Source organism: Artemia sp. Qi Xiang Cuo, chromosome 13 (assembly GCF_049724085.1).
Source record: "Artemia sp. Qi Xiang Cuo chromosome 13, ASM4972408v1, whole genome shotgun sequence".
Taxonomy (NCBI): domain Eukaryota; kingdom Metazoa; phylum Arthropoda; class Branchiopoda; order Anostraca; family Artemiidae; genus Artemia; species Artemia sp. Qi Xiang Cuo.
Window position 1 is genome coordinate 48,306,345 of NC_142806.1, and position 21,353 is coordinate 48,327,697.

Consider the following 21,353-nt stretch of genomic DNA (forward strand, 5'->3'; position numbering starts at 1 on the left):
AGTTCTAGTTTACTTTTTAAGAGTCAAAAGATATCCGAGGGCAACTAACCCCCCCTCCCACACATCTTTTTTTGCCGAAACCCATCCGAAAAAAAATTTGAGATAGCCATTTCGTTAAAAATAGTTAAAAGGTCAGATAAAAAAACTCCTGTGTCGACACCCCCCCCCCCCCAGGGCCGGGGGGGGGTAGGGGTTGTAAGTGTTGCACTGGGGGTGCCTATGGTTCTTATGAAAGGGATGCTCGTGTACGCTTCGGTGTGTTCTAATTTTATTGGCAATTGAATGTTCTTGTTCACTTTTTAGGACTAATCGGAGGGCAACTAGCCCCCCTACCCTCCATGTCCTATTCTCCTCAAACCCATCCGATAAGAACTTTGAGAGAGCCATTTTTCAAAATGGTTCAAAGATCATATAACGAAAACTCCAGGGTTGATACGATCCCTCAGGGCCCGGGGTAGGTGTTGTAGGTTATGCCCGGGTGGTATAAATAGCTGTTATGGAAGGGATGCTCGTATAAACTTCAGAGAGGGCTCATTTGATTTGAAAATTAAAGTTCTAGTTCAGTTTTTAAGAGTCAAAAGAGATCACACGGCAACTAACCCCCACGCCCCTTTTTCCCCAAATGCATCCAATAAAAATTTTGAGATAGCCATTTTGTTGAAAATAGTTCAATGGTCACACAATCCCCCAGGGCCCAGGTCCAGGCGGTGCAAGTTATGCCCTGGGGGGCATATAGGGTTCTTAAGGAAGGGATGCTTGTATAAAATTCAGAGAGGGCTCATTTGAATGGAAATTGAAAGTTCTAGTTCAATTTTTAAGATTCAAAAGAGATCGAAGGGCAACTAGCCCCACCCCACGCCCTTTTTTCACGAAACCCATCCGATACAAAATTTAAGATGGGTATTTTTTTAAAGCGTTCAAAGGTCAGATAACAAAAACTCCGGTGTCGACACAACTCCCCAGGGCCCGGGGGGGGGGGCAGGCGTTGTAAGTTATGTCCTAGGGCCGGGTATGGTTCTTATGAAAGGGATGCTCGTAAAACTTCAGAGAGGGCTCATCTGATTGGAAATTAACATTTCTAGTTCATTTTCTCAGAGTCAAAAGATATCGGAGGGCAATTAGCCTTTCCTTCTTCCGCGCCTTTTTCTTCCCCAAACCCATCCCATAAAATTGTGAGGTGACCATTTTGTTAAAAATAGTTCAAACATCAGATATTAAAACTCCAGGGTCGACACAACCCCCAGAGCCCTGGGACAGGCGTTGTAAGTTATGCCGTGGGGCATATATGGTTCTTATAGAAGGGATGCTCGTATAACTTCAGAGAGCATTTGATTGAAAATGGAAAGTTCTAGTTCACTTTTAAAGAGTCAAAAGAGATCGAAGGGCAATTAGTCTCCCCCCCCCCACGTCCGTTTCCCCCAAACGTATCTGATAAAAATTTTGGGATAGCCATTTTGTTAAAAATATTTCAAACATAAGTATATAAAAACTCCGACTTGGACACAGATCCATTTTTTTACTTTGATATTGTTACTTTGAAACTAGTTTTGATACTTTAGATGAACGTTCGATTTTGAAAAAAAAAGTTTTATATTGGAATTAGAAATTTTTAAAAACTTGGAGCTTTTTGCAATCAAAAACGAGCAAAAATTAATTAAAAAAAAACTTTCCGAAAAAGAAGTTTTTCAAAGAAAAGTAAAGGACATTTTTAACTTAAAATCAGCAGATACAAATACCTGTTAAAATCCAAACTCAAAACGACCAGAAATTACTATTAAAGAATAAATGAAACCCAAAAAGAACAGAAATTAAATAAACAATCACAACAAAAAAACATACAAGTAATAATATAAATGAATAAATAAATCTTAAAGCGAATAGTGCTTGAACTGAATATGCAAATCAAGCTTAAAAAGATAAATAATATTTTGCTATTGAAGTATAAATGAAACCCAAAACGAACAGAAATTAAATAAACAATCAATAAAAACAAACATACAATAGATACTAATGTAAACGAATAAATATATCTTAAAACGAGTGAAACTTAAATTGAATATGCAAGTCAAGCTTGAAACGAACAAAAATCGAATATTTGATATGTAATGATATTAATTGTTGAAAGATCCATCAGTTCAAGATTTTATTTCACTGTAATTTTATTTTCATTTTCAATGCTGTAAGAACTGGAAAAGAAAATATTTGTAATATAATTCGTTTTCAGTGAAACGCCAATGACTCAGTAGGCTTTAGATTTTTACAGTTAAGGAAGGCGGCAGTATCCAAACTCTTGTTTGTAGTGGAAACTATATTTGTCTTGAACAATTTTAGAAAGAACTAATAAATTAAAATGAATATTTGATGTATAATGATATTAATTGCTGCAAGCTCATCAGTTCAAAATTTTACTGTAATTTTAATGTTTATTTTTAATGTTAAGTACAAAAGAATATATTTGTAATACGATTCGTTTTCAGTGCAGCGCCAATGACGCAGTAGGTTTTAGACTTTTACAGTGAGAGAAGGAGGCGATACCCAAACTCTTGTTTGTAGTGATTTTTGTTCGTTTCAAGCTTGATTTGCATATGCAATCTAAGCATTACTCGCTGTAAGATCTATTTATTCATTTATATTATTACTTGTTGTATGTTTTTTTTGCCATGATTATTTATTTAATTTTCTGTTCGTTTTGGGTTTTATTTATTCTTTAAGAGTAATCTCTGGTCGTTTTGAGTTTGAATTTTAACAGGTATTTGTATCTGCTGATCATAAGTTCAAAATGGTTATACTTTTCTTTGAAAAACGTCTTTTTCGAAATGTTTTTAAAATTAGTGTTCTAAGGTATTCTCACGATAGAAAAAGCTCTAAATATTTAATAACAAAACATCAATTTATCTGATTGGTTGTTGTTCCAGAATCGCAATCAGAGTCCCTCAACCTCGTGTGTATCACTACTTGCACCTCCTCTGCCTGAAAGAAGGCCGTCGCCCAAACCAGTTCGTAGCCATTTGGATAATGAAGGAGAGTCAAAACCAGAAAGGAGAGGTAATAAAAAGGAAGCTTTGTTTCTTATGCTTCTAGAAAGAATAATTTCTTTAATTATTTATTAAACATTCGACGGAAGCTATAATACATACTCGTTGTAAGCAAATATGTTAAAGTAATAAATTAATTTAGCTATAAACCGCATGAAAAAATAGAAAGTCAAACATTGAAACGCCTTAAAACGTGACAAACGAGCAGCATAACCTTTTTTTTTTATTTCGGCTGCACGTTCTTAAGGAAAATTATTCTTGGTTTTTGTGCTAATCCTAGTGTCCTGAATAATTTTTGAAATCTAATTTTATATGTATAAAACATATATAATTTTATATATATAAAACATATATAATTTTTATAATAAATTTTATAATTATTACAAAATTATAGTTTTTATAATTTTAAATTTATAATTTTTATAATCTAATTTTTATATATAATTTTATATATAATATATATAATTTTTGAAATTTTATCTTGATTGATACGAACCTTGGTGTGGTGCATTGCTTCTCTTTCTGATGTACTAAGTCCAAAAGAACCTGGCGTCCTGATTGAATTAGAAACCTAGACTCTCTTGGTAGTACTACAAAAGGCATAAATACAGAAATTTGTTTTGTACAGATAGGGGTTTCTAACGGGAAATTCAAGCAATTTGTCTCTGTTTTCGAACAAATTTTGATTTTTGAACATAAATGACGCTTGGCTGTGAGACCGACCGGAAGTAAATATTTTGATCTGACCGTAATGTTGTAAAACATTCGTTCGCTGCACTGTGCATTTGTTATTTGTTTTTTACTGCATGGGATATCTATATTCTGTTCATTAGTATTTAGGAAATGTGATTCGTCTCTGCGATAATTCAGTTTTGGAACATGCTTCCAGAACTAATTGCAGTCGAGAACCAAGATTTGATTGTACATGTTAATTCTGTCACAAAAAAACTCATATCGCATCGTTCTTCGTCGCTGCTCAAAATTTTTTAAGTAGAAGTGTAAGTGGAACGCAGCTTTTATTTGAATTTTGGATAGCCCCCAGGTGTCTTCATTCTTAATTTGATTGTGGAAAAGGCTTCTGCTTCTCAAGCATTTAAGGGCTGTCCCAACATAGTTGTATTCTCGTTGTCAGATTCTATAAAATAATTGATTTCTTTCTTTTGTAAAAATAGATAGTGTATTATCTTAGCTCCTTCCTTTAAACCTCCTCTGCTATCATAAATAACTCCAAATATGTGCTGTTTCTGTTTCTAGGGTAAATACTATATAAGTAGGAGCCGGGAAATGCCCACCATCATTATTGAGAAATGCTGCTGCCACCTATACTACGGGCAACTAAGAATGGATGAGTACACGTAGATGGGGATTTAAATTGTGCAGCGTATAGTATATCATTTGGAGGGTATACCTCTGTCGGTGTACTGCCTTTTTTCAGACTTTTCACGGGATATTCAGTTAGCACCCTAATTTCATTTTCTGTATCAATTCAATTTAGTGTAACTAAAATTGACTATTGATACCTCTACAGTTTAGAGTTTTCTCAGTCATAATAAGTCTTGGATAAATAGGAATAAGCATAAGTATACTAGGTTTAACATTTGTATTTATTTTAATTGTGCTCAAATCTAATACTCAGTCATAATAAGTCTTGGATAAATAGGAATAAGCATAAGTATACTAGGTTTAACATTTGTATTTATTTTAATTGTGCTCAAATCTAATATCACTGTCTTGTAAACCTAGAAAAATTTTACTTTATTATTATGTGCTGGATAAGTATGTGATGACATGAAATTGGAAAAAAGCTTAAATTTCTTTCATGCATATTTTCAAGCGCAATGATTACCAAATGACGAAAAAAGATGCATCTACCCAACATCGTATCCACATACAAACTGTAAAAATTACTGACCAAAGAGGTGAATGTAACAGATTTAGGGGCCTGTTATCACTATGACTAGGTTAGTTTTTTGCTTATACCGTTAGCACTATGCTTTAGCCCTTTTGCCATTGGTAACTTATGAAAAGGCGTAAATGGTGTGAAGGCGTAAAACGCAGCGTGAAGTGAATTATATGTCTGACGTCTAAAAGTTTTCATAAAATTGATTGATGAAACTCATTTTTTTTTATCAAAAATACATTTACTTTCGACACACATAAAAAAAATAACTCAAATTCAAATAAAAATTTTATTGGAAACTTTTAGCGCCAAAGTCAAGAGTTCATTTATTCAACAAGAAATTCACCATCATAATGTGAATATTGACCATAGACATTACGGATCAGTTTTGCGGGTCGCAGGAACTTCCCCGTGTAGTTGCAAGAAGTGAATGAAACGAGCGACTTCAAATCTAGCAATGCCTTACTAGCGGGGAGATATATTTCGGAGATAAGATTTCTCACTTTATTATATATCTTACAGGTTTTTTATTACTGAAAACGAAGAAGAGATTGAAGTCTATATGAACACTAAATAAAACAACGGAACACAATTTCTAGGATATAACCTGGAAAATGTGTTTTAAGTTTCCTAAAAGTTCTTACCCTTGTCATTTTGTTCAGATTAATATGATGCATGAAGTAGATATTTTGATCTTTAGGTCTACTAAGAGAACTCTCTGAAAAATAGATATCATACAGCTGAGGAGAGGCCTGAGAAATCCATGAAAAAATTACAAAGCTCGAATTGTCCGCCTTCATGGCCAGGTAGTTGGTATAGAAAAACAAAATTATTTCCTCAGCCGAATTAAATAATTTGACACGGACCTGAGGCTAAGTTGTGGTAGGAGTACAGAAGGTACTGTCGTCCGAAAGCAACTAGAAAGTCTTCTTCCATTGATAGTGGTCTAATGCTTTAAGTCTGGAAAGATTTGTGGGACACAAAACGCATCAAGCTGTGGGTTTTTGTTTATAACTGTAACAATTAGGCCATAACATGAATCACAAAAGAAAGAAAAAAGTCTACAAAAATCAGAGCAATGTTGGGTACGAGCATTCTCTCTTACACCATGGTGCGAAACTTTAGAAATTAGAAATTGTTAGGTTAACAAATAAAAAGATTTGATGGTATCCAAAAAGCTAGCAGGAGGAATGTAGAGTCGAATGTAGAAAATTAAAAAAATTACATAAATGTGCTCTATAGAGTTCGAACATGTGCTCCATGTGCTTCATGGAGTGTTTGGCTTCGAACTTAAACTCACGAAGAAAACCTTCACTTCTAAAATATCAAGTAGACTGGAAAGTGTAGTCTTTTCAAAAATTTTACTAAATTTAGACAGTGAAGATATTGGCCTATAATTAGCCGGGTCCGTTTAAAGTCAATCTTTATATTAAATAATCATGCGGGATTGCTTAAATAAACTGGAAGAAATTCCATTTTCATCAGACAGATTTAAACTTTTACCAAAGACGAAGTAATCGAAGGAAAAATGAATTAACTACCTTGGTGGATATACAGTCAGGGGCAGAAGACGATGAAGCCTTTAACCCATTGAGGACTCATTGAGGTATTTCTCCCTCAAAACTCGTTCTAGGGCTATTGATTTCAGGTAAGATGGACTAAGAATCCATCTGAATTAGGATTTAGAAGGAGAGGAGCTTACAGATAAAGTAATTGTTTTCTCAACATTAGCAAAATAAGGTGTCAATACTTGGAATATCTGTTCAAACTGAACAATGAAGCCATCAGCCACCAAAAATAAAGGGTCACAAGAAGGTGGAGATGTAGGCTTAAGGACGTAATTGGCCACCTTTCAAGTTTTTCAAATATATTTTCCAATTGTAGGAAATTCTTGAAAATAATAAAGGAATATAGGCTTACAAATCGAAGAACTATGGTGGTGGGAGCAGTGAAGATGTCAAAAGTAGAATAGCCAAGGCTTAGGGTGTTTTTTTTCACAGTTAAAAAAAGTTCTGAAGAATAGGAAGACAAGTCTGAAAACCAAGATTAGAATATTAGAACCTATAGTGATGACAGTGGTCAAATATGGCTCTGAAGCATGGGCGCTCCGAATAGCGGATGAAGATTTGCTAGATATTTTCCAGAGAAATTGCTTAAGGATTGCTCTGGGTACCCGGCTGACTGACTGTATTTCAAACAATAGGCTATACGAAAAATGTGGTTCAACACCGGTCTCTAGGGCTATAATGAAAGAAAGTTTGAGGTGGCTAGGGCACGTTGTGCGGATGACGCATGACAGATTGCCGAAGATTATTCTTTTCGGCCAACCGTCTAGGGCTGAACGGAAAGCAGGTCGTCCTCGTCTGGGGTGTGAGGACGTCATAAAGAAAGATTTAAAGGAAATGGAAACTTCGTGGGCGGGTGTAAAAAGCGAGGCTTTGAATAGATTGGGATGGGGGAGGATCGTGCGTAGCTGTGTTGGCCTCAGGCGGCTTGGTGCTGTGGTGAGTTGTTAGTAGTAGTAGTAGTAGTACTAGTAAATATTCATATAGAGTTAGAAACGGTGAAAGTGAGCAGGAGCAGCAGAACTCGACGATGACTGTCCTGACTTTAAGATTTATAATCGTTGCTCTCCTGGCCAGGAGCTATTCATGGATTCAGAGGAATACATCTTTCTTGGGGATCTCTACATATTACCAAGAATAAGATTCTTCAATCGCAATTTTATAGTAATAAACTGGGATTCAACGACCCCTTCTTTATTCCTTGATACATCACATCTAACGATACGCGGAAGATTATCAGGTGGCCGGACCGCCTCTTGTCATTATCCAAAGATTTAATCGCTTCATTCTATATCCGGGTATTTCCAAAAGCCTTTCAGTACTTGTATCCAGGAAGGTCTCACATAGCCTGATAACATCAGGCATTCCATCCCAAACTGTCAGTTGGTGAACAATGGTTTCTGTATTAAGCTGAAGGACCGATAAAGTGTCTTCTTGTTTGGCAAACCTCTTTAAAATAGATATATATTCACTGCTTTTCAAAGGAGGAAAACTTGAATTATTTTGGGATTGCAGTGTCAGACGCAACCTAGTAAATAACGAACTCTAGCCCATAGTAACCGAAAATCTTTATCAAGATCTGCAGAATTATTCTTAATAATTAAGACGTCGAGTGAGTTATTGTGTAGCAGTAGACACCCACCGAGAGAATATAAATCCCTGGAACCAGAGTTAGAAAAATTATCTTTGTTATAGACTCTGCAGCCTGAACCTGTGCAACACCTACCCCAACTGTGGATTGTTAAAATAATGTCGAAAATATTGCAAAATGAAATATTTTTATGACATAATGAAAATTGAAAAAAAAGGATAGGCTAAAAACACTGAGACCGAGCAAGGAAAACGCAGAAAAGAAAAAAAAAAGAAACGTGATAACAGGAGAAACAATCACAAAAGAAACACTAATGTGTTCCCAGAAGAACGACGAACTGAAAGCAATGAATATTCGTGAACTTTTTCGTGGAACACAGTGTCAAAAGTAAAACCAGATAGATATTTTAAGTTTGAACACACAACAAAAAGGAAAAGAAAATTGAATAAAAAAGAAAAAATTATTAGAAATCAAAAGCCCTTTTTTACATTGCTACTCGCCATACAACTTGACAACAGAATTGCTGTGCAATTTCAACAATACTTCAAATCTATAAGCAAAAAATAAATAAATAATAACAAAAAGTGAGAAAATAAATACATCTCTTGGCCATCACTGGCCTGAATAAAACCGACTCAGATGCATGTTTGTTAAACAGTTTACACGAATCCGGATTTTATCATCGTAAATGTATATAACCCATTGTTGCAAGTTTTTTTTTTTGTCTCCAGCCAGAGTTTCATAGTTCACTGCGAAACACGAGTCTCGCAGACCCTCCCTGCTTTTTGTGCGTTTTAAGTTTCACACCGAAAAGCAATAATACGTTTTTTGCTTTCTAAACTCAGCAAGGAAGTCAGTTGAACTAGTATAGCTTGCTTTCCTTGATTTGCTGCATTTATTGAGAAGCAAAGATCGATCATAATTGATCAACTATTGTATAAGAATAACCTCGTTCATTTTCGTGCCACTTCGCATATTAAGGCTGGCTTCACCAGCAAACATGGCAGATTTTCTCTTACTCTGTACAAGGCACTAATTTCTGTCTGACCAGAATTTGCTATAGCGAGATTTGCTCCGAAGAAATTTTTTGCTGTGTCACGAAGATTTTGAGTTCCATTTAGTGTGTCTGTCCCATGAATCAGAGTATTGTTTCTTCTTGTATGTAAATCCACTCACAGTGCTGACGATTTCAGCTTTATCAGTTCTGAATTAAATTTATTTTTGCTTTTAACAAAATATTTTCCTGTTTTAGCTGCAAAATCGTAATAAATAATTCTTCCATTCACCCGTCATAATGTTTCTTTGTCAGTGATGCATCCATCTTTTAAAATTTTAATATAATTTTTTATAATTTCAACAATAAAGACACATCATTTACAAAACCTTCTTAGAAAATTATCAAAGAAAAATTACTGGCAAGGGCCCTTATTCATATCAACCGAATATTACTTAGGGCCCCCTTTCAGCAATTAGAATCAGTCAAGTAGGCTAGTCGTTTTATCCATGCAAGGTCTTTAAGGAATGGAATCTAGCTAATTAAAATATAATTCTACTCACTCAGACCTTCACTGCATCAGAAAATTTGATCAGTAAATCTGTATAATATGGTTACAGCATTAGGTTCGAGCCCTCCTAAAGCTTGGATGCTTAAAAAATTCCCGTAGTTTTCTTTATTTTTTATTATTAGGTTTTTTCTTCAACACTTGGGCCCCTGAAAATGTTTTGCTTCCTTATTTTTGTTAAACAGATGTTGCTCACACTTTTACCTCAACCCAGGCTTTAGAAAATGTTCAATTTTCAAATCATACCCCTTTAATAGTAAGAGGATCTAACTTGATTAATAGTTGCTTAACGCTACAAACATAAGGCGCGTTTGCGCCATTCTAAGAACAATTGTTGCTAACTGTTAATAAGTGTTTCTGTGAAAGCGCAGTAAGTTTTTTCTTCTGGAGGATTTGGCCAACAATAAGAAATGTTGGAGAAAAATTTCGATGGGCTGCAGGATAAAAAAAGAAGAAAAAACCTTTAAAAGAAAACATTTGCATTAAAAACTAATAATGGACTGATTTGTATTGATTTGCGTGCTTGCTTTGAGCCTTCAACTACTGTTTCGAATCTCAGTTTTATATTGTATAATATAATTCCAACACTAAATAATATGTTTCCACGTGACTATTTGAGAATATTTTGACGGCCAGTGCTCACTGTTTAGTTGAGAAAGGTGATTTAACATTATTTTCAGAACCATGAAAGTAAAATATCCTTTGATACTATTTTATCCGTTCGCTTTATTTTGTATTTAAATTCTACTTCTGCGCTACCTCTGGTTACCCTGTTACCATTAATATATCAGGTTAAGAAGGCAACCGGCTTCTCGAGGTTTGCGTTGTCTTTTTTTTTTTTTTTTTTTTTTTTTTTTTTGACAGAACTTCGCTTGCTACAAAGTTTGCAATGGTAGCTGTACCAGCAGTTGTTCAAATGGATAGTCACCTGCTTTAACTCAACTTGGTTGGCACCAAATTTTGAGGCAAAATCTTAGTTTTCCCGAGAAAAAAAAAATGCTCTTCTTTGTCACGCATGGCTTACACTTCCTTAAATGCGATCTTCCTCGATGGTAGCATGCCTGGAAGAGACAGGATACACGAGTCCATTGGTGCAAACCTTAGGAGGGTAAGGGATGTAAACAAAACAACCCCCAATATGATCCTTGGAAGCTGCTTCCTTGCATAAAAGCCTTGAAAGAGTTTATGAGGATCCAAAAGTGTTTACTTATAGCATGCTTTAATTAGCCTAAAATCGATATTAAAAGCCCCAGGCCCCCCCCCCCCAAAAAAAAAATTGCACCCATACAAGAGAGATGCTGTTTTTCAAAATAAATCACTACAATATTTGATCAGAAAAAAGGGAAATGATGTACTACCAGCCTCTAATTTCAAAGCATAACGCCTGTAATAGACTGAGTTTCCAATCTTCATCTTTTTCAGATCGCATCGTTCTTCGTCGCTGCTCAAAATTTTTTAAGTAGAAGTGTAAGTGGAACGCAGCTTTTATTTGAATTTTGGATAGCCCCCAGGTGTCTTCATTCTTAATTTGATTGTGGAAAAGGCTTCTGCTTCTCAAGCATTTAAGGGCTGTCCCAACATAGTTGTATTCTCGTTGTCAGATTCTATAAAACAAATGGAAAGAAAACTTTCTTCTCTCGCTGTCTCTCGAGACAGGAAGGTGTCATGTATATGAAGTGTAAAAATAATAATATTCTCCGAAAGAAAGTTTCTTCCTTTGTCCATAATTTCTCTGGCTTTTATCGTAGTTGTAAGGACAAAATCTCGTGTTCTGGAAAAGCTAGAATGATAAAGGAATAGTTGTAATTCACCTACATATATTAAAGCAGTACCCGACGAGTGCCGCAACTAATGCCCCATTCACAATGAGGCTTATGCTGAGATTTAGCTAGCGCTAATTTAAGTCAATCAGAATTTTTCGTAGATTTTTCAGCCAATCAGAAACTTCTATAGAAAATCTGATTGGCTCAAATTAGCGCTAGATAAATTTTGTTATTCGCTAAATTTCATTGTGACTGAGCCTTAAAAACAAGGTGAACTTTTGATTGAAAGACCTAGATGGGAGTTTCAATAAATTGTAAGTGGCTTATGCTAGTTTATATTCTCTCCAGAAAAGTTGATTTGTTGTGAATCCGTAGGAGATGTTCAAATTGCTTCAAGCTAAAAACAATAGAAAATTATCAAAATCGTAGCTTCGAAAGCTAGACAATGGGGTCATTTAGTTTAGTGTTAAAATATACTATCTAAATCATTTTTGAAGTTAAAGTTGTACTTGTTGTGTTAAGGTAAGTTCTACCTAAGGATTTCTCTTCTAAATCCAAATTGGATTTTGAACCAAGCTTCAAAATGTCGAGAATGTTTCTTTAAAGGGTGGGACACACGTAACTTTCTTCAGTAGCGATTTCAGCAACTAAGGGGGCCAACGATAGCGGTACAGAAACAGTACCCTTTGCACGAGACTTTCGAAGCTTAACATCATGGACACCAATAATCAAACTGCAGTTTATCAATAGTCGCATGATTGATCTCAACTTAGTTCTTTTGATTTTCCTACTAAAGAGAAAGAAACGGTTGAGGATTGAAACACCTCAGGAAGAACATTTTTGAATATTCTTTTTTTTGTGTTGATCACGATGAAATTCGGTGCCGTTTTTGTAAATCGGCACCGAAAACTAGAAAATTCTTCAACCTCGAATCGCTGCAGTTTTCTTTGCAATTCAGCGCTGATTTGGCAAATCGGTGCCGAAAAAAGTTACATATGTTCGGCCTTAAGGTTGGCGCCATGCACTAATTAGGAATTGATACTTGGAGTATTATTGTTTAAACAAGTAATCTCGCAATTGCCTTGCTCAAGACGCCATTTCAGTTTGGCAGTGTGGTCGATACTGTGGTTGCTATCGGCTCACTGCAATTCTTAAAACTTGTTTGTCTTGTATCTATGAACCGTAGACTTGTATAATTCTGTAGAGGTTACATTCTACAGATATTTACGATCGTTTTTTGGCATTAAACGGTAGCCATGTACTTCCATAAATATTTTGAGAGCAATGGTTTGCCTAAGACTTTTTATATGCATTTTTTTATTGCTGTTCTTCTGGCTGGAGATCATGGAGTTAATAAAATCGGCATGTCAGTGTCATCACTTTTTCTATTTCCTACGCAAAATCCAAACATTTATAAGTTCTGTATCTCTATGATGAAACTGAAGAGATCATAACATACTGCGTATAACAAATACAGCATTTAAAACACAAACAATATGCACATAGACCGTACCACATTATATAATATACTTGTAACGAAAGCATTTCACCTCGTCATTGATGATAGTGCTGTGGGGTAGCATCGATTTTACAACGCTTCTGGATAGTCTTCAAAAAGTTGTGACGTAAAAATCTCTCTATCTTTTCTACGAACCACAAAGCTATAACCCCTCTTAGTTTCGGAACAGAAAGCATTACGAAACCTGGTTTTACTTTAAAAAAGGCTTGAGAATATGTGTTTTTCCAATACAAATGCTTTTTGTATCCTAAAAAATGACTCATGCCCGTTGTCAAAGGTGGTTAAAAAGTGATTGCCTACCTTAGTAGAGGACTTTTCTGCGTTCACGAGGAAGAAATTTGTATTGAAAAATACCGAGGGCAAGATAAACGCAGTGGTGGTTCTTGCCTCTCTTGCACCCGGGGAAAAATCTTGATTAGCTCCCCCCCCTGTCCCCTACAAAAGTTTTGGTCAAATTTCAACAAAATTTTATTTATTAACAAAATTATTTTCAATTTATTAATTGATTAATAATTTATTTCTAATTTATTATATCAATTATTTAATTATTATTCATTATTTTAATTTAATTATTTTAATTATTATTATTTAATAGTCTTTTAATTTTTAATTTATTTAATTAACTAATTAATTAATAATTTCTTAATTATTTTTGTTTCTTAACTGCGCCCCCTTCTTTATTTATAAAATTTCAAAATTACAAAATTATTATAACCGTTGTATTATTTGTTTGAAATTTTGCATAAATCCAGCAGATTTCTGTTCCCATTTTCCGAGGAATTTTCCAACCTTAAATATCTTTTGCAATATGTCATAGAAACTATGCCGCTCTTGAGATTTTGATCAGGTAAATATGCTTTTATTTCAAGTGAACAATATTAATAAACTGAGCCGTTAAAAAGGAACTTGTAGGGCTATGTACTACTTCTAAGGCAGCTAATTTTTTGTCCTTTAGTTTCACAAGATTTATCTCTCGATGTAAAAAGAATCCAGAAGAATAAAGGCCTTAGTTTCTGTTATTATTCAGCTTTCCAATGAAACAACAACCATCCCTCTATCTTTTTAACTAATCACAAAGCTAACCCCTCTTAGTTCCACAAAGAAAGAATTAAGAAACCTGGTTTTCCTTTAAAAAAAGCTTGAGAATATATGTTTTTCCAATAAAAATGCTTTTTGTATCCTAAGAAATGACTCGTGCCCGTTGTCAAAGGTGGTCAAAAAGTGACTTCCTATCTTAGTAGAGGACTAATCTGCGTTCGCGAGGAAGAAATTTGTATTGAAATATACCAAGGGCAAGATAAACGCAGTGGCGGTTCTTGCCTCTCTTGCGCCCGGGAAAAAATCTTGATTAGTGCCCCCCCCCCTGTCTCCCATAAAATTTTCAGGCCAAATTTCAACAAACTTTATTTATAACAAAATTATTTTCACTCTATTAATTGATTAATAATTTTTTTTAAATTTATTATATAAATTGTTTAATTATTATTTATTATTTTAATTTAATTATTTTAATTATTATTATTTAATAATCTTTTAATTTATTTTATTTATTAATTAATAATTTATTAATTATTTTTGTTGATTAACTGCGCTCTCTACTTTATTAATAGAATTTCAAAATTACAAATTATATTATTTATTTGAAATTTTGCGTAAATCCAGCTGATTTCTTTTCCCATTTTCCAAGGAATTTTTTATTTTCGTTCTTTTTGCTGCTACTACTGGCAACTAATCGCTGCATCGGCCCGTTTGAGTCTAGCACAACCGCTCCCACTCTTTCTTTACCTCACTGGGTTAATACCTTCAGTCTTTTACTCTCTTCCATGAAGTTCTTACTTTCTTTCGTCATGGCTATAGGCATTGAGCTCTAACCAAATTTTATTTCAGCTCTCTGTGCTGCTACTACTGAACACTCATCGCTGTACCCACCCCTTTGAGACCAACACAGCACCACTCACTCCTCACTTCAACCCACTCTGTTAATAGATTTAGTCATTTACTGCTATGAAGTTCCTACTTGCTTTAATCTTTCTTTCGCTATAGCTAGAATTTTGGTTCAAACCATCTTTTTGTCAGCTCATTGTTTGATATACAGCTGTTGAATCTAATACCTTAAATTATCCTTAGTTAATTCCTTTGCAAAGCGTCTAGCACCGTGATTCTCAACGTGGGGCGCAGGCCCCATTGGTGGGGCATGACAATATTTTGGTGGGTCATGGGCAGGACGTGCACCCTACAGCTGGCTATACTTTAGAGCCTTATTTAAAAAAAAGAAATTTCACGTGAATGACGTCGCATTCAAATACATTTAAAGAGCAAAAAAGATACGTGATATTATTGTGATGACGTTATACATTGCATAAAAGGTATACTCGGACAGAATTTTTCATTAACAAAAAAAAATAAATATATAGGACGACCCGACAAGAAGATACCCGGTTAATGGTATTTTAAGCTTCCTTTAGGTGAATACACAGATTTTTTAATAACTAAATTTAGATATCACGAGGGGGATCAGGATCATAGAAGTTCTTAGGTGGGGCATTGCAGAAAATCGGTTGGGAACCACTGGTCTAGCATATTATCCTTAATTTTTGAAGTACCTAGGTTTCAGACTGCACTTGACAACTGTCAGCACTGAGGCTTCTAGCATCTAAGTCGTGGCTCTAAGACTTATCTTCCTATTCTTCTAAATTTTATTAGTTGCGAAATAATACCCTGCACCTTGGTTATTCTACTTTTTACATCTACAACCGAATCTGTTTTTCTTACTAGTAACGCTACCTAGGTTAGAGCAGCTATCTACTTGATTTTGAATTATCTCGATAGATTTTGCTATGTTTCAATGATCATTTCTCTTGATACCTAACATTAGATCTTAATCCTTATTTATTCCTTATTGAAGCGATTATGCCTCCTTAAATTAATTACCGTGTTCTCCATCTTCTTTGCTGCGTTCTTCGGGACGAAATCCTTCAAAGCGATTCATATAAACGGTGGTGAGACACACCTGGTTAAATCCTTATTCTACAGAGAAACAATTACTAATATTGTTTCCTACTTCAACTGCACCAATATTAATCTCTGTTTTTTACTAATCATGTTAACATACAAAACTGGTAAATCATGCAATGATAGGAACTTCACTATCTGTAAAGCAGAGGGCGAAAGGGGTCTGCCAATTCAGTTACTTTTCAATTATTATTCTATACGGATCAATTTTTCAAAAATATTATTAAAAACAGATGAATTAAGGAAACGAGTGATATGCAGGATATTAGAACGTTCTATTTCCGTTACTGTAAATACCTTTTATATCTGCTTCGTGGTTATAGGAACCAAAAGATTATTTGAATATTTAGTGCTACTTATATATTGACATCTTATAATAAGTTGAATGCCAAGATAAAAGAAGAGGCTTGCCTGCGGTTGGGTCCTTTTCAGCCTCTCGTGCGATTATTTAGATTTGCATTATTGTATTTTATATTTAATATTGTCCAAGGAAGGTTTATTTTGTATGTATTTTCTTTTTTGTTTTTGTTACTCCATTTTATTACCATGTTAGTGAGTAAAAAAAAAAAAAAAATTATTATTCGGTTAATGGATCCTACTCCTTCCTCCTTGTCAAAATGACTTTTTTTTCTCTTAAAACTACATACAGCCTCATTTATTCTAATGAGCGCCGTCATGCTAGGTAACTCGTTTCCTACTGAGATCAAGCGAATGCTTCTAGAATGACTACATTCTTATCAAATTTCTTAGTAAGCTTAGGTTTTTCTTCTGAGTTTTCTAAAAGTTAATGGGCATTTTCCCTTTATCAAGAGTCATACTGTTATTTATCAGTGTTACCGCGTTTAGTACTATCAGTACATGCAACTATATGTATCGATATCGTTTTTCGATATCGACTCTCTGAATGTTTTTTAATTAGTCCATTTATTTCGTCATTGTTAAAATCTTTAAATTATATTGTTTCATGAATAAATATTGATAAGTAAATCAATAAAATTAAAGCAATAATTCTCATGGAAAATTTTGAACCTAAAAACTATGAAGTTTTTTACTTAGTCTTTTTTTAATACTATACTAGATAAAGGACATCTTTTTGCCATTTATTCATTCTTAGGACTTTCTGCCTTTGGAGTTTTGAATAATATCTTACTAAGTAAGAAGCCAATTTATGTAAGGTACTTTTTATTTTTTCTGTAAGCAACGTTTAATACCAGCATAGAACATTTTTATAATCTTTAGAATGGTCATTCTTCAACTTTTTTCAGTAAGCAACGTTTAATACCAGCATAGATCATCTTCATAATCTTTAGAATGGTCATTCTTCAACTTTTTTCAGTTAGCAACGTTTAATACCAGCATAGAGCATCTTCATAATCTTTAGAATGGTCATTCTTCAACTTTTTTCAGATAGCAACGTTTAATACCAGCATATAGTATCTTCATAATCTTTAGAATGGTCATTCTTCTACTTTTTTCAGTAAGCAACGTAGCATAGAGCATCTTCGTAATCTTTAGAATGGTCATTCTTCTACTTTTTTCAGTAAGCAACGTAGCATAGAGCATCTTCATAATCTTTAGAATGGTCATTCTTCAACTTTTTTCAGTTAGCAACGTTTAATACCAGCATAGAGCATCTTCATAATCTTTAGAATGGTCATTCTTCAACTTTTTTCAGTAAGCAACGTTTAATACCAGCATAGAGAATCTTCATAATCTTTAGAATGGTCATTCTTCAACTTTTTTAAGTTAGCAACGTTTAATACCAGCATAGAGCATCTTCATAATCTTTAGAATGGTCACTCTTCAACTTTTTTCAGTAAGCAACGTTTAATATCAGCATAGAGCATCTTCATAATCTTTAAAATGGTCATTCTTCAACTTTTTTCAGTTAGCAACGTTTAATACCAGCATAGAGCATCTTCATAATCTTTAGAATGTTCATTCTTCAACTTTTTTCAGATAGCAACGTTTAATACCAGCATAGAGTATCTTCATAATCTTTAGAATGGTCATTCTTCTACTTTTTTCAGTAAGCAACGTAGCATAGAGCATCTTCGTAATCTTTAGAATGGTCATTCTTCAACTTTTTTCAGTTAGCAACGTTTAATACCAGCATAGAGCATCTTCATAATCTTTAGAATGGTCATTCTTCTATTTTCTTCAGTAAGCAACGTAGCATAGAGCTTCTTCATAATCTTTAGAATGGTCATTCTTCAACTTTTTTCAGTAAGCAACGTTTAATACCAGCATAGAGCATGTTCATAATCTTTAGAATGGTCATTCTTCAACTTTTTTCAGTAAGCAATCTTCATAATCTTTACAATGGTCATTCTTCAACTTTTTTCAGTAAGCAACGTTTAATACCAGCATAGAGCATCTTCATAATCTTTAGAATGGTCATTCTTCAACTTTTTTCAGTTAGCAACGTTTAATACCAGCATAGAGCATCTTCATAATCTTTAGAATGGTCACTCTTCAACTTTTTTCAGTAAGCAACGTTTAATATCAGCATAGAGCATCTTCATAATCTTTAAAATGGTCATTCTTCAACTTTTTTCAGTAAGCAATGTTTAATACCAGCATAGAGCATCTTCATAATCTTTAGAATGGTCATTCTTCAACTTTTTTCAGCTATATTGCTCTTCAAAGTTGTGCTCATATGTTTTGCTGAAAGTTTCAGCTCGATCCCCCATTCGTGAGACAAAACAGGGTAGACTTGCAGAAACAGCTCGTAAAATTCATCATAATTTTAATGGAACCTACTGTATAAACGTGTCAAACAAAGACTTGCTTGGCAGAGAATAGGTTCAGGTCTCCAGCTTAGCTTTTGTAGGGCTTTGGTTTCATTTGTGATGCGTTGGGATGCTCATTGTCGTATATCTTAAAGTGCTCATGGGATTGAGACCCATAAAGTATCATCTTTACTTCGGATATTTTTACCATGCCTTTTGCTACAGCTGTTCGGACAAAAATTTCTTCGATTTGATTTTGTATATTAACATTGAATTTGATATGTTGATTCTCCTGGAATTCTACTGTCATCTAACCGCAGATTTTGCTGTGCATTATTTAGCTTGCGATTCGTTGATTCTCGCTGTCGCTTGTATTCTCGCCGCAGATTTCGGTGTGCATCATTTTCTCCTAGGTTATTCTGACTTGTACAAATTCATTCTTTGACAGCGTCCTTGTTTTTCTCATAGTGCTCTTTCCTTTACATATTCAGCATATTAATTCAAAACTGATTACAAGGATGACAATTTTATAAGAATTTTTTTTTGTAAAAATTTTGTCTTTCTATTTTTTTGTTTTATTTGATTGAAGCTCTATAAGTTTATTTCAGAACGATCAACTGAAAAACAATTCTTTCGCACTTCCTCCCAAGTTACTCTGATTTGATGTAATTTATTTTTCACATAAATTTCGTAAGTCATTTATTTAAAAAAATATTTTTCCAAAATTAAGGCTTTAAACGGATTTTCCCAAATTCCTGACCTATCTATATTGTTTTTAAGGCGATATGAATATACATATATATTTAAAATATACATATATGCATATGTATGGTATATAGATTGATGCTACCTAGCTTTTTAATCTTTGTTATGGTTGAGCTTATGAACTTAATGAATGTAAACTGCATCTTTTTATAGCTGACCATTCTCAAGATAATATCCCCCCAAACTGTCTGGAAGTACAGGATATACTTGGTGAGGGTGAATTCGCCTTTGTTTATAGAGGGATATACCGGCCAGGAAATGGTAAAAAGGTAAGTTGACCTTAAATGCCTAATTTTGGGCACCGCCCCCTCCTTTCATCTTACCTTGTTGACAGTAGACTTACAACAAAACTGAGAGATAAAAGAATTAATAGTTTTTGTTTTCTGATTTCGGTTCAAGTCATGAATATATTTTGTTACGACTATGTACACACAAAAGTATGTTGTTTGTTTTAAGATTTAATTATCATAACAATGAGTTCCTCCAGGAGGTGGCCAAAGGAATACTACCATTTTCCAACCTAACAGCCAGCAGTTAAGAGACTATTTCTAGAGGGGGCTATAGAAACTTGATTTATTGGCTTAATTATTTTTCAAGGCGGGGGGGGGGGGTTGCACTTTAGCAATAGGTAACATTTATATACGGAGGTGAAATGGGTAATTGTGGCAGGTATTGGTAACGAGCATTTATTCCAATGATATGCTGGTTTGGCAGTAACAGATTTATTTTTAGGGAGGAGGGTAATTCTAAACTACAGTTTCCAGGTAGTTGTTGGAAAAAAGGGACAAGCTGGGAGCCTCCCTGTTAGTGAAGGAGGGTAAAATGAGGAATACTGGAGCGGACCAAATTGAAGAGGAAGAGGAGGCCAGTTGTGATTAGAAATGGGAGGAGTGGATACTTAGTGCATGTTGCTCAGCTTACGGTAGGGACTGAACATGACTGGTGGTGGAATGGCACCGGACTGGGGCCGGGGAGTGGGGTCAAGAGGACTTTCTGTATTGCCCGAAAAAAGTTCGGGTTTTAAAGATAACCACCACTCTTGCCGATATATGAGCGAAATTGCACGATATGTCAGTGCATGAAAAAAAGAACAAAGGTTGACAAGATCAAAACTCCACTTTTCAGTCCTTTATATACCCGAAGTAAAATTACAACATGTATGCAAAGACTTGTGCTATTTGCGAAACTTGCAAATCCGCGATTAAAATAGTTAACCTAACCTAACATTTTTTTTCTTTTCACCTTATTCACACCTTTTCTTTTCACACCTTATTCATTTTCTTTTCACCTTATTCACACGTTTCCTCAGTTCTTGTCTTTCACAAGTATTCAAGAATAATATACACGTGACTATCTGCTGATGATTTATGAGTGAACTTGGTAATCACTGCCGTATTCGTGTCATTATTAGCTGGCGACTAGTGGATAAATACGGATCTCATTGTAGCATTCACGTCGTTTTGTAGAAAAAAACCGTCTATAGAATACTGCAGAAAGCCTGATCTTCCTCAAGAGGGGAGAAGGGGGGGGGGACTCAAAACCTTCGGGAGTTAGACCATGCCGAATTGATGAGATATCTTAGAATTTGTATTCTCTTGCATTTTGACCATCTTTGGAGAAAAATAAAATGATGTTTTGAGGCGCAAAATGAGAGAAAACGGCCATTTGCTGCGGTGCGAGCTTTTGTGTTACTTAAAAAGCGCTGAATATTGCGATTATCGTTCAAATGAGCTTTCTCCCAATATTCTAAGATCACTGGTTTGACACTATCAACCTAGGCAAAAAAAGAAAGCATTGGCATCAGTGGGGACAAGGCAACAAAGTGATTCTCCTTGTTCAAGGTGGAGGACTATTATTACCCTGTGTATGGTTTTAAACCATGATGATTCCAGTGGTACATTTTAGCTTC

The 21,353-nt window shown here is 34.6% G+C and overlaps 1 protein-coding gene across 2 annotated transcripts in view; it reads left to right on the forward strand.

The window, feature by feature from the left end:
• Shark (SH2 ankyrin repeat kinase) overlaps positions 1 to 21,353 on the forward strand; it is a 130,498-nt gene that overhangs the window by 67,980 nt on the left and 41,165 nt on the right. For both annotated transcript variants that reach the window (XM_089098685.1, XM_089098686.1), the window contains 2 exons: positions 2,916 to 3,045; positions 19,598 to 19,713. In XM_089098685.1, the coding sequence (XP_088954811.1) occupies positions 2,916 to 3,045; positions 19,598 to 19,713 (246 nt within the window). The remainder of the gene's footprint in view (positions 1 to 2,915; positions 3,046 to 19,597; positions 19,714 to 21,353) is intronic.